The following is a 12,373-nucleotide window of genomic DNA, read 5'->3' on the forward strand; positions in this document are numbered from 1 at the left end:
GTTATGATTCCTGTATAAACAGTGTTTAAGTCTAGAGTACAAGGGTAAAACTACTATTGCATGCTATGAGCTAAGTTCAAAAGGAAACCATCAGCACTACCACAGCAAAAGCAGAGGTAAATAATGGGGTGAGGGGCAACTGTTAAGAGGAGGTTTAGATTTCCTATTTGGAAGGGTGTGTTTACTGGTTTTCTGTCTCTTGGGAACAATGAAATTACCTAAGATTGAGAGTGTTGATGGACTGTGTACTTTGGGCCTTCTATATGATGGGTAACAAAAGAACCAATAGACAAATTTGATTTAATCAAAATTGAAAACTTTTGTACATAGAAGGTAGTTATCAAGAAAGTGAAAAGAAAACCTACAGAATGAGAGGAAATAAATTCAAACCATATATAGGATAAGGATTTAATATCCAGAATATATAAAGAAATCCTACAACACAACAACAAAAAGATAACACAATTCTTTAAAATCGGCAAATGACTTGAACAGATATTTCTCCAAAGAAGAATGTCTTTTTGAAATTTGTATAATGTCTTCTGTATAATGTCTTTTTGTCATTTGTATAATGTCTATACAAATGGCTAATAAGTACAAGAAAAGAGTCTCAAACTTTTTAGCCATTAAGGAAATGCATATTGAAGCCACAATGATATACAACCTCACACTCACAAGGATGGCTATCAGTAAAAACAAACAAATAAAAAACAGAAAATAAGTGAAGAGGATGTAGAGAAATTGGAACTCTAGTACATTGTTGGGGGAATGTTACATAGTCTAGTCATTATGGAAAGTGATATGGTGGTTCCTCAGAAAGTTAAATATAGAATTACCATTTGACCCAGCAATCCCTCTTCTATGTACATACCCAAAGAGAATGAGAAAAGGGCCACAAACAGGCACTTGTACACTAATGTTTATAATTATTCACAAGCCAAAAGCTGTAAACAATCCAAGCGTCTATCGACAAATGAATGGATAAACAAAATGTGTTATATATGCACAGTGGTATATTATTCAGTCATTAGAAAAAAATGAAGTTCTGAGACATGTTGTAACATGGAAGAACCTTGAAAACATTACACTTAGAGAAATAAGTGAAACACATAAGGACAAAATTGTATGATTTCATTTAAAAGGGATGACTAGAAATAGCAAATTTTCAGACAGCGAAAGCAGATTAACACTTACCAGAGGAGGGAGGGAATGGAGAGGGAGAGAAAGGAGAGTATGTGTTTATAAAAATAAAATAAATATTAAAATAAAACTGCTCCATATGATAAAGTTAGAGAGATCCTTCATGTTTTCTTGGAAGCACTAGAAACAGGGGTTGGGGTTCTGAACTCAAGAATGGAAAATTAAAAAAAGGTTTCTGTAGGGAAACAGCAGCTCCAGGAACATGGTGACAAATCAGGATTTGAAAGGAGAGAGGGAAATTGAGAAAGAGAAACAGAGAAATGGCTATAATGGACCCATTTATGATGGTGGACACAAGGAACTACAGAAACAGCTGTCTGATAAACAATTTCCATTCTTATTCTGTGCATTAATTCCCGTTTGTTATGCCAGAATCATCAATAAAAGGTTGTCGAGCTAGATGACAGCACTCCAGTTAATGAGCATGTAGAGGTGGGATGGGGGCTCCACTGGAGATTGTTAGGCAAATTATAGCAGAAGCAAGAAGCAGTAGTGTCAAGGAAAATGTAATAACAGCAGAGATAGATATGGTAGCTTGGAGGGGGAGGCAACAAAATGCGACCAAGAGAATATATGGCTAGAGACCTCTCCATTTGGTGTCTGATCTAGTGCCACCTCTTCCAAAAGGGCTTCTCTGGTTAAAAGTGGACCAAAACAAGTCAGAATCGATTGCCCAACTTTATTTTCTTTATAGCACTTACCATTAATTAATTATTTATTATGTTTTTCTCATTGCAATAGAACAGGGGTGATTTTTGTCAACCAGAGGACATTTGGCAATATCTGGAGTGCTACTGGCATCTTGTGAGTAGGGGATAAGGATTCTGCTAAACATCTTATAATGCACAGGGCAGCCTCCACAATATGAAATTATCTGTCACCAGATGTTAATGGTGCCATGATTGAGAAACTCTGCCTTAAAGGAAAAATTCCTTGAGGAAAGTGATTTTGTCCTGTGACTGCTGTATCTCCAGCAGTTATAGTAGGACATAGTACATAACAGGTGCTCCATAAATATTAGGTGAAAGGCTGATCATTGTTGAAATCCTAACTTTACTGTCTCTACAGTTTCTCAGAGCAATAACATAAAACGTGTGAAGAGATTCCTTTTCCGGGCACCCAGACCAGGAGACCGCCATCCCATATCATTTGCCCTCTGAGTGCCCTCTACATAATCTGTACCAGATTTGAGCATGGGGTTAGGGCAATTAGAAATGCTGCAATAAATATCCCACTTATTTGAGTGGGGTAATGAGCTCTAAGAAGTCTAAAAAATCATCAACCCTCCATCCCAACCCCCTCACTCCCTCACACACGCACAAAATAGCTCTCTAACCACTGTGCACAGGCCAAGGTAATTTACTTCACTGTCACCAGACCACTCTTCAAATGGCATTATATCTATTTCGACTGACAGACTCACATTAGAAACAATTTGGCACAATTCAGCACCATCATACCCTTCCAACTTTTAAGAAAACTGCAATTAACATTTCAGAACTTCAAACAAATGTGTTTAAAAGTAGTGACCTGGAATGGAATGAGAAAGAGAATCCCAAGATAGAATATAGTAATTTTCAAAACTGTCTATGGTATTCTCCTTTTATAAAATCAATATGATAGTGAAAGGAAATAAAAACCTTTGTTTTGATACTATTTACTTTAGGAAAAAAACGTAGTATTTTGGATCACAACTACTGAGAAACTGTCCCAGGGCATGGATAATCCACACAATCACCAAATCTCATTAGCTCAGGCAGGGAGATCAACAACCCTTTTGGTTACCTGTTTTTCTTGCTGGTCCCACTGACATATCTGCAGAACCTGCCCCAATTCCTGCCGCTGCTGCTTCAGGTACTTGTCTAGTTGCCTTCTCCTGTCTTGTAATAGTTCAAGAAGGCTGTCGATCTTCAGGCAGCTGCTTTGAGCTCCATGAATCAACTCGGAATTCATGTTAGGCCCATCACATTTAAATTTTTCTATGAATTCAGTGAGTTGTTGACTTTTGTTTAAAAGAGCTAATGATCGTTCTAAGAGTTCTGGAAGAAAATTAAAATGAAAAAGAATAGTGGTACAAGTAAATTTTTCTATAGCAATATTCAGACTTCATATACTTTAAAATGTATGTACAATTTAATAATAAACTGTCCTGCAAGGAATTTAAATGGGTAAACATAAATTGTTTATGATATTTGAGAGAAATAACTAGTCAAATTACCTTGGCCAAAGAACAGCTATATAGTTAATTGCCAACTGCTAGAATGCTAAAGTTTAGTGATAGTATGATACAGTATAGGGAGTGCAAAGACCACTGGATTTTCAGCACTGGTTCTGTTGGTTTTACTAGTGTGATACTGAAGAAGGTGTCCAGCTCTCTTTGAAGTGTTATTCTACATTGTGAGGTGACTGGTCTAAATCAGAGGTTTAAGTCTTATACCCACTGTGGCCAAACAAAACCTTAATGAATGTGGAGGCCAAGTACCCAGGTGACATAGACTACAGCAAAGTGGAAAGTGCTTGCTCAGTCTAATGGAGTCAGCTGTCACCTAGTTTAAAGCCAATTATTGATAGGAAGGATTACAAGTCCAGTGTTGATGGAACTTCCAATTTTTTTTGGTTACATATTTTCACGTGAAAATTTTTTATTTCTAAATGTTTATAATTTGTATTTTTTCAGAAAAACAAAAAAAAATGTCCATCTGCCAAAGGGACTACCAGTTTGTGATCTCTGGAGAAAACAGAGTTGCAGATTTGGATCACATCTCCTAGAAGTGACAGTTTAAGTCTGAAAATTGAATGATAACCAAGGGAGAAAGTATAGAAAGGGATGGAGTTGAGAACAGTACTTTGAGGAGCATTACACTTGGGATTAATCAGAGGAACAGTTGGGGAACAGTCCAGGCTCCACATGCCAGAAAACAAGGAACCATTCACGACACACCCCTCTCCTTCATCCTACCATCACCAAGACCTGTCCATTTTACCCTCTATCTCCCAAATTGGTCCATTTCTCTCCATCTCCACCACAGAAACCATCATCTGTTGCCTGGATTAATGCAGTTTTCTTTTAATTGTGTCCCCTCTCCAATCCATACATCAATTCTTGATACTATAGCCAGAGACATGTTTCCAAAACATATCATGTCTCATTACCCACTCCTCACTTAAGGCACTTTGGTGGTTTCCTACTGCCTTGTCATTCAGGACAGTGCCCCCTTAATGTGGGTTACTGGGTCTGGCGTGGTCTGGTCCCTATCTTCCTCTTCAGAAGTTTCAACCTCTGCTCTTCATCTCCACAGACCTCCTTCAATTCTTCACGCATACTAAACCTCCTTCTGCCCCAGGACTTTTCACTCTTTCCTTTGCCAGGGCACTATTCTTCCCCATCCCTTCTTCCTACCATAATTCTACTCTATTTCAGGTTTCAGTCAATTCCTCAAACAACAAAAAGACTGGATTAAATTCCCCTATAATAAGTGCTCATAGCACAATGTTGCTTTCATTCAGATCACTTATTTATCACACATATAAAATTTCACACTTTATGTATGGGTTTATTTGGTTATCATCTGTCTTTGCCACTAGGCTCTCATGCAATTTGAGGTCAGGGACCATGACTGTATCCCCAGTACTTAACACGGTTACTAGCATAGTGGGGATGTCCAATAATTTTTGCAAGCCTTGAAGGAGATGAAGTGTAATAAAACAGACAGGAGAATTAGGAGAGTTTTAGGCATCAGAGGTCAGCAGCAGGAGATGTTGGGATTTTGTGATGGGTAAGTGATGGAGACTTGGGATTTTGTGATGGGTAAGTGATGGAAACAGAAGCCAAGTGACCAATTTGAGGAGTGGGAAGCTAGTGATAAAATAAACTATAAGACAGGACACTCTTTAAAAAATTTGTTAGAAAAGAAAGATAATATACTATCTCAGGAAAACAGCAGGGTTGAATGTATTGCTTTTTTGATGCAATTTTATTGAGATATATTCACACATCATACAAACTATCCAAAGTATACAATTACTGGCTCATGGTATCACTGCATAGTCGTACATACATCCCCATGATCAACTGTAGAATATTTTCATAACTCCAGAAAAGAAATAGAAAGTTAAAAGAAGACTCAAATCCTCACATAACTCTATTCTTCCCTATTATTGACCCATAGTATTGGTTTGGTAGATTCGTTACTGTTGATGAAAGGGCATTAAAATATTACAGTTAACTATGGCCTATAGTTTGCAATAGGTACATCCCCTAAATATCCCTCAATTATTAACCTCTTGCAATAGTGCTGTACATTCGATCTGGTTCATGAGAAAACTTTTAAATATTTATACAGTTAATCACATTGTCTACCACAAGATTCGCTGTTATACATTCCCATGTTTTAACCTCCACATTTTCTTCCAGTGATATACATGGCTCTAAACTAACACTTTCCACCACATTTGCACACTCTTCAGTAATTAGTCTCACAATAACATGCTACCATTATCTCTGTCCATTTCCAAACATTTAAGTTCAATCTAGTTAAGCATTCTGCACATATTAAGCAACTTCCTCCATTTTTTAGTCTCATTCTATATCCTGGTAACCTATATTCTATATTTTATGTCTATGAGTTTACATATCATAATTAGTTCATATCAGTGAGATCATACAATATTTGTCCTTTTGAGTCTGACTTATTTTATTTAACCTAATGTCCTCAAGGTTCATCCATTTTGTAACACTCTTCAGGACTTCATTCTTTCTTACAGCTAAATAATATTCCATCCTAAGTATATACATTTTGTTTATTCATTCATCTGTTGATGGACACTGGGATTGTTTCCATCTTTTGGCAATTGTGAATAATGCTGCTATGAATACTGGTGTGCAAATGTATGTTTGCATCCCCACTTTCAGATCTTCTGGGTGTATCCCAAGTAGTGGGATTGCTGGGTCATAAGGCCACTCTATACTTAACTCCCTGAGGAAACACTAAACTGTCCTCCACTATGGCTATGCCATTTTACATTCCAACCAGCAATTTCTCAACATTCTCTCCAACACGTGTAGTTTCCTATTTATTTAATAGTTATTAAACAAAAGCCATTCTAATAGGTGTGAGGTGATATCTCATTGTGGTTTTGATTTGCATTTCTCTAGCAGCTAGTGAAGCTGAGCATATTTTCATGTGCTTTTAAGTCATCTGTATTTCCTCTTTGGAAAAATGACTACTAATATCTTTTGTCCATTTTTTAGTTGGGTTTTTTTTTTTTTTTTTTTTTTTTTTTTTTTTTAAATATGGAACGCTTCACGAATTTGCGTGTCATCCTTGTGCAGGGGCCATGCTAATCTTCTCTGTATCGTTCCAATTCCAGTATATGTGCTGCTGAAGCGAGCACAGTTGGGTTTTTTTTTAATTGTTGATTTGTAGGATTTCTGTATATATTCTGGATTTCAAACTCTTATCAGACATGTGGTTCCCAAATATTTTCTCCCACTGAGTCAGTTGCCTATTCACCCTTTTTGATAAAGTCCTTTGAAACACTGAAGTATTTAATTTTGAGGAGTTCCCATTTATTTTTTCATCTGTTGCTTATGCTTTGGGTATAAAGTCTAAGAAGCTACCATATCAGTAGAACTTGAAAATGCTTCCCTAAATTTTCTTCTAGGAGTTTTATGGTTCTGATTCTTATATTTAGGTCTTTGACCCATTTTGAGGTAATTTTTGTATAGGATGTGAGATAGGGGTCCTCTTACACTCTTTATGATATGAATATCCAGTTCTCATAGCACCATTTATTGAAGAGACTGTTGTGTCCCAGTTGAGTGGTCTTGGGACCCTCATTAAAAATCAATTGATCTCAGATCTGAAGGTCTATTTCTGAACTCTCAATTCAATTTTATTGATGAATATATCTATCATTATGCCAGTATCACACTGTTTTGACCACTATGTCTTTATAATATGCTTTAAATTTAGGAAGCATGATACCTCCCATTTCATTCTCCTTTTTCAAGATGTTTTTGGCTATTTGAGATCCTGACCCTTCCAAAATAAAAGTGATAATTAGCTTTTCATTTCTGTCTAGTACTCTGTTGGAATTTTGACTGGTATTGCATTGAATATGTAGATCATTTTAGGTAGAACTAAGATCTTAATGACATTTAGCCTTCCGATCCAAAGACATGTACTCTTTCCATTTATTCAGACCTTCTTTGATTTATTTTAGCAATGTTTTGTAGTTTTCTGTGTACACATTCTTTATATCCTGGTTAAGTTTATTCCTAGATATTTGACTCTTTTAGTTGCTATTGTAAATGGTATGTTTTTCTTGATTATCTCCTTGGATAGCTCATTGCTAGTGTATAGAAACACCATTGATTTCTATGTGTTGACTTTGTATCCTGCCACTTTGCTGAACTTGTTTATTGCTCAAGTAGCTTTACTGCTATTTTTCTGGATTTTGTAAATATAGGATCATGCCATCTGCAAATAGTGACAGTTTTACTTCTTTCTTTCCAGTTTGGATGCCTTTTATCTCTTTTTCTTGCCTGATTGGTCTAGCTAGAAGTTCTAGCACAATGTTGAATTCCAAGGGTAACACTGGGCATCCTTGCCTTGTTCCAGATCTTACAGGGAAAGTTTTCAGTCTCTCATCATTGAATATGATGTTAGCTGTGGGTTTTTCTATATATGCACTTTATCATGTTGAGGAAGTTTCCTTCAGTTCTTTTGAAATGTTTTTATCAAATTTTGTCAAATGCCTTTTCTATCTCAATCAAGATGACCATGTGGTTTTTCCTTTTTAATTTTTTAACATGGCGCATTACAGTAATGGATTTTCTTGTGTTTAACCACCCTTGAATATTTGGATAAACCCTCCTGGTCATGGTGCATAGTTCTTTTAATATGCGGTTGGATTCTATTTGCAAGCATTTTGTTGAGAATTTTCACACCTATATTCATTAGGGAGATTAGTCTGAAGTTTTATTTTCTTGTAGTACTTTTATATCTTTGTTATTAAGGTGATGTTGACTTCATAGAATGAATTAGGTAGTGTTCCTCAACTTCAATTTTTTGCAAGAATTTGAGCAGGAGTGGTATTAATCCTTCTTCGAATGCTTGGTAAAATTTACCTATGAAGCTATCCAGTCCTGAGCTTTTCTTTGCTGGTAGGTTTTTGATGACTGATGCAATCCATTTACTTGTGAATGGTTTGTTGAGGTCTTCTATTTCTTCTGGAGTCAGTATAAGTTATTCATGGGTTTCTAGGAAGTTGTGTGTTTCATCTAAGTTGTTTAGTTTGTTGACATACATTTCTTCATAGTAACCACTCATGATATTTTTTTATTTATTTGGGGTCTGTTGTGATGTTTCCTCCACCCCTCTCCCCAGTTTCTGATTTTATTTATTTGCAGTTTCTCTCTGTCTGTCAGTCTAGCTAAGGGTTTGTCAATTCTGTTGATCTTCTCAAAGAACCAACTTTTGGTTTTATTGATTCTCTATTGTTTTTTATTCACCATTTCATTAATTTCTGCTCTAATCTGTTCTTCCTCTCCTTTTGCTTGCTTTGGGGTTAGTTTCCTATTCTTTCTTCATTTTCTCCAGTTATTCAGTTAGGTGATGGGTTTTAGCTCTTTCCTCCCTTTCAATGGAGACGTTTAGGGTTATAAATTTCCCTCTCAGCACTGCCTTTGCTGCATTCCATAAATTTTGATACATTGTGTTTTCATTTTCAATCATCTCAAGATATTTACTGATTTCTCTTACAATTTCTTCTGTGACTCACTGACTGCTTAAGAGCATGTTGTTTAACCTCCACATATATGTGTATTTTCTGGTTCTCTGTTTATTTTTTATTTCCAGCTTTATTCCATTATGATCGGTGAAGGCACTTTTTATAATTTCAACATGTTTAAGTTTATTAAGACCTGTTTTATGCCCCAACTTATGGTCTATCCTGGATAATGTTCCATGAGCACTTGAGAAGAATGTATATCCTTCTTTTGAGGTACAATGTTCTATATATGTTTGCAACATCTAGTTCATTTATCATATTATGTAGGTTCTCTGTTTTATTGATCCCCTGTTTAGATGTTCTATTTATTGGAGAGAGTGGTGTGTTAGAGTCTTACATTGTTATAGTAGAGTCATCTCTTACTCCCTTAAGTTTTGCCTGTATTTGCCTTATGTACTTTGAGGCATCTTAATTAGGAGCATAGATATTTATGATTGTTATTGAATATACTACTTTTTTATTTTTAGGATGGAGAGAACTGTGAAGATCCTTCAGAGGGTAAGTACTTCACCTGGTGCTGCATTACTAAAAATGGACTGAACCAGTCCTAAAAGCCAAGTCTTCTGATTAGTAGCTCAGTATTCTTGCCACTATACTGTGGCATTATCTTTTAGCTTTCTAACACATGACATTTGGAGAGAATATATTAGTCTTAAACTTTTCTAGGATTTCCAGGTGAAGAAGAGAACAAGCTAATTCTGTAACTTCCAGAGAGCAGAAACTTCAACCTATTCATTTAGGTTCTGCCCTCTGCAATGTTACAGAATAAGTTTCTCACATGCAACACAATTTTAGTATTGCTGACTAAGGAAAGAGAATAGGTGAAACCCATTGAAATAAAGTAAATATGAGGAATGTATTTCATTACAGAGTTTTCAATTGCACTACTAACCTTTGTTGTCCTGGCACTGATGCCCTGTACCACTCACTGATCAACATCTCAGAAATGTATTAAAGCACTAGCTATAATGTTTTATGTAATTTTTTTCCTTAAATTTAAAGATAATATGTGCATGTGTGTGTGTATATATATATATGCATGTACATAAATACACACACACACACACACATATATATACACACATACCTTTTAACTAAAAATTGGGATTTTTTTGTTGAATATACATTGCAATTAGCTAATCTTAATCATATGCCACTAAATTAGTTGATTAATAAATTTCAACAGCCCCCATTTTATGAAAGCACAGTCCTTCAAGATACCACTTGGCAAATGAATTGGGAGCCAGATAACCTGACCAGAATCCCTGCCCTCTCTGTTCTTCCGTGTCACATAGAGGGGCATAAAAACATCAGAAAATCATGCCAGTGGGACTGAAGACTATCTTGTAACCACATAAATAAACTGTTTCCTGTTTTCAAGTAGCATTTTTATCTATCTCTCTGACTAGGAGGAAGCCAATGGACTCTCAAAGGCCATGCCACTGAAAGGCAGGACACTGGTTGGTTGGCTGTCAGTATCCAGCCCAGGTGCCACAGGCTAAGGCCCCTAAAAGGAGAAGCATGAGTCCATGTAAACTGGCTCATGTGCCACAGATCCTAATAACTTTGAAGGAGCTAAGCAAAAACAGCAGCTTGGGGCTACTTCCCTCTACCAGTACGTTCCCCAACTCTTTATAAAAAAAAATCCTCACTTCCACAGCTCCCTAATCCCTCTGGGAAAAAAATGCTTTCATTTGATTGCCTCAATAATGAAACTCTTCAAGAAAAGCATCAGTCACTGTCAGGTTTTCGGAGCTAAAACTGCTCTGTGATATGCGTGTTGGCTGGAGGAAGATTGAACTGAGACCACAGGACGCATCTTGGGTACCCAGGCTCAATTCACCGCTAGTCTAAGAGGAATTTCATAAGATCTGCTCAGCTCCTTTGGGCCCAGCTAGATTGCTGGTGCCATATAAAAATGGACAGACTCCTGCTTTAAGGCTACACCTTTAATATTGTTTATTATCCCTGATAATGATGGGTCCTTCAGAATAATAATCAGTTAAAATTACATATATGTATTTGGTAGGTTGTCATAAACATTTACACAGGAAAGATTGTGTCCTTTAGTCTTCGAGCTTTGGAAATATTGTGATAAGTAATGAATCATAATGATCTTTGGAGGATAATATAAACACAAAAGCTATTTGTGTCTTTCAAAACACACTTTGCCCCTGTTTAGCATGATGAGGCTTGTGAAGCTAGACGTCAAGTTAGAACTGTGACTGATGAATTCAGGAAGCGATTTCACTCAAACCCAGTCAGTCCTATTTAGCAGTAATAATGAGAAGAAACATGAGGAAGAAAAAAAAGTGAGGTTCCTATCTATTTGTCTAATCTATTTCCATAGAAAAAGATTAAAAAACAGTCATTCTTCCACAAACACCTTCCTTTTTTTAGTCCCTGCCTCCCCAAATTCTGGTGGAAAGTGGTTGCTTAACAAGTAGACTATCTTTTTGTTATTTAGAGGGGGATGGAAATCTTTTTATAAAGTGTTTTATTAGATTTTTATCTGAGAAAAAAGTTCACTACTATTAAAAAAAAAACTATACAGTAAAAGGGATTTTCTTATCTAGAGTTGTTATTTAAAGGCTAACCCTCATTTACCTACTCTTAGAAGGAACACAACTGAATTCAACAATTAATTCAACCAAAAAATGTTCATTGAGAATTCACCATGTGCCAGGCACCATGTAAAATGCTGAGGATAAATGAATGTTCATGGCAGAAATGCCCCTTGTCTTCAGGAACTAAAATTTAGGAAATCAAATAACTAAATGTTCTCATGTTCTGCCCCTACCATCCACTAAGAATCATTCACAACTAGCTCTTTCCTGCATAAGATCACAAAAATAAAGCTTTACTTAATCTTTCTTGGAACAGATCAGGGTATAAGTAAACAGATCATTTTAAAACACTGTAATATACAGTCATTCTCATATTGACATCTTTTATGAACTTTAAAAGCTTATGTAAGGAATAAACATATTTCTTGCCTTTGGTATGATGTTCATGGAGCTGAAGAAGAGATTTTAAGGAGTCAGTGCTCTCAAACTCCTGAGTGTTCTGGAGGAAATCTTCAGCTTGGTCTATTTTAATAGCAAACTACAACAGAAATAAAATGAAAAGACATTTCAGAAAAATTTAAAAAGTGTACCACTTTTAGTTATTTGTAGATGTTTTCCATGGCTCATGACCTTGATGACTGTGTGTATTTGTGTGAGGATGTGTGTGATTGTGTCAGTGTGTGCTGTCTTAGCATGTTTATGTGAGAAGATATGTTTGTGTGTGATTAATTTATAAGGTACAAAAGCAGGGACTTTCTTCTCCTTCCTTTGAATTCCTTTCATTCCTGAAAATAAGTCATGTATGCTAAAAT

At 36.1% G+C, this 12,373-nt stretch overlaps 1 protein-coding gene and 1 non-coding gene across 13 annotated transcripts in view; both read right to left on the bottom strand.

The window, feature by feature from the left end:
- CCDC141 (coiled-coil domain containing 141) overlaps nucleotides 1-12,373 on the bottom strand; it is a 260,019-nt gene that overhangs the window by 158,834 nt on the left and 88,812 nt on the right. For all 12 annotated transcript variants that reach the window (XM_077154314.1, XM_077154315.1, XM_077154313.1 and 9 more), the window contains 2 exons: nucleotides 11,991-12,099; nucleotides 2,986-3,239 (listed from right to left, as the gene is read on the bottom strand). In XM_077154314.1, the coding sequence (XP_077010429.1) occupies nucleotides 2,986-3,239; nucleotides 11,991-12,099 (363 nt within the window). The remainder of the gene's footprint in view (nucleotides 1-2,985; nucleotides 3,240-11,990; nucleotides 12,100-12,373) is intronic.
- On the bottom strand, nucleotides 6,488-6,594 carry LOC143678387 (U6 spliceosomal RNA). The gene has a single exon (XR_013173199.1). It is a non-coding gene; the product is annotated as a U6 spliceosomal RNA (small nuclear RNA).

Source organism: Tamandua tetradactyla, chromosome 3 (genome assembly GCF_023851605.1).
Source record: "Tamandua tetradactyla isolate mTamTet1 chromosome 3, mTamTet1.pri, whole genome shotgun sequence".
Lineage (NCBI taxonomy): Eukaryota > Metazoa > Chordata > Mammalia > Pilosa > Myrmecophagidae > Tamandua > Tamandua tetradactyla.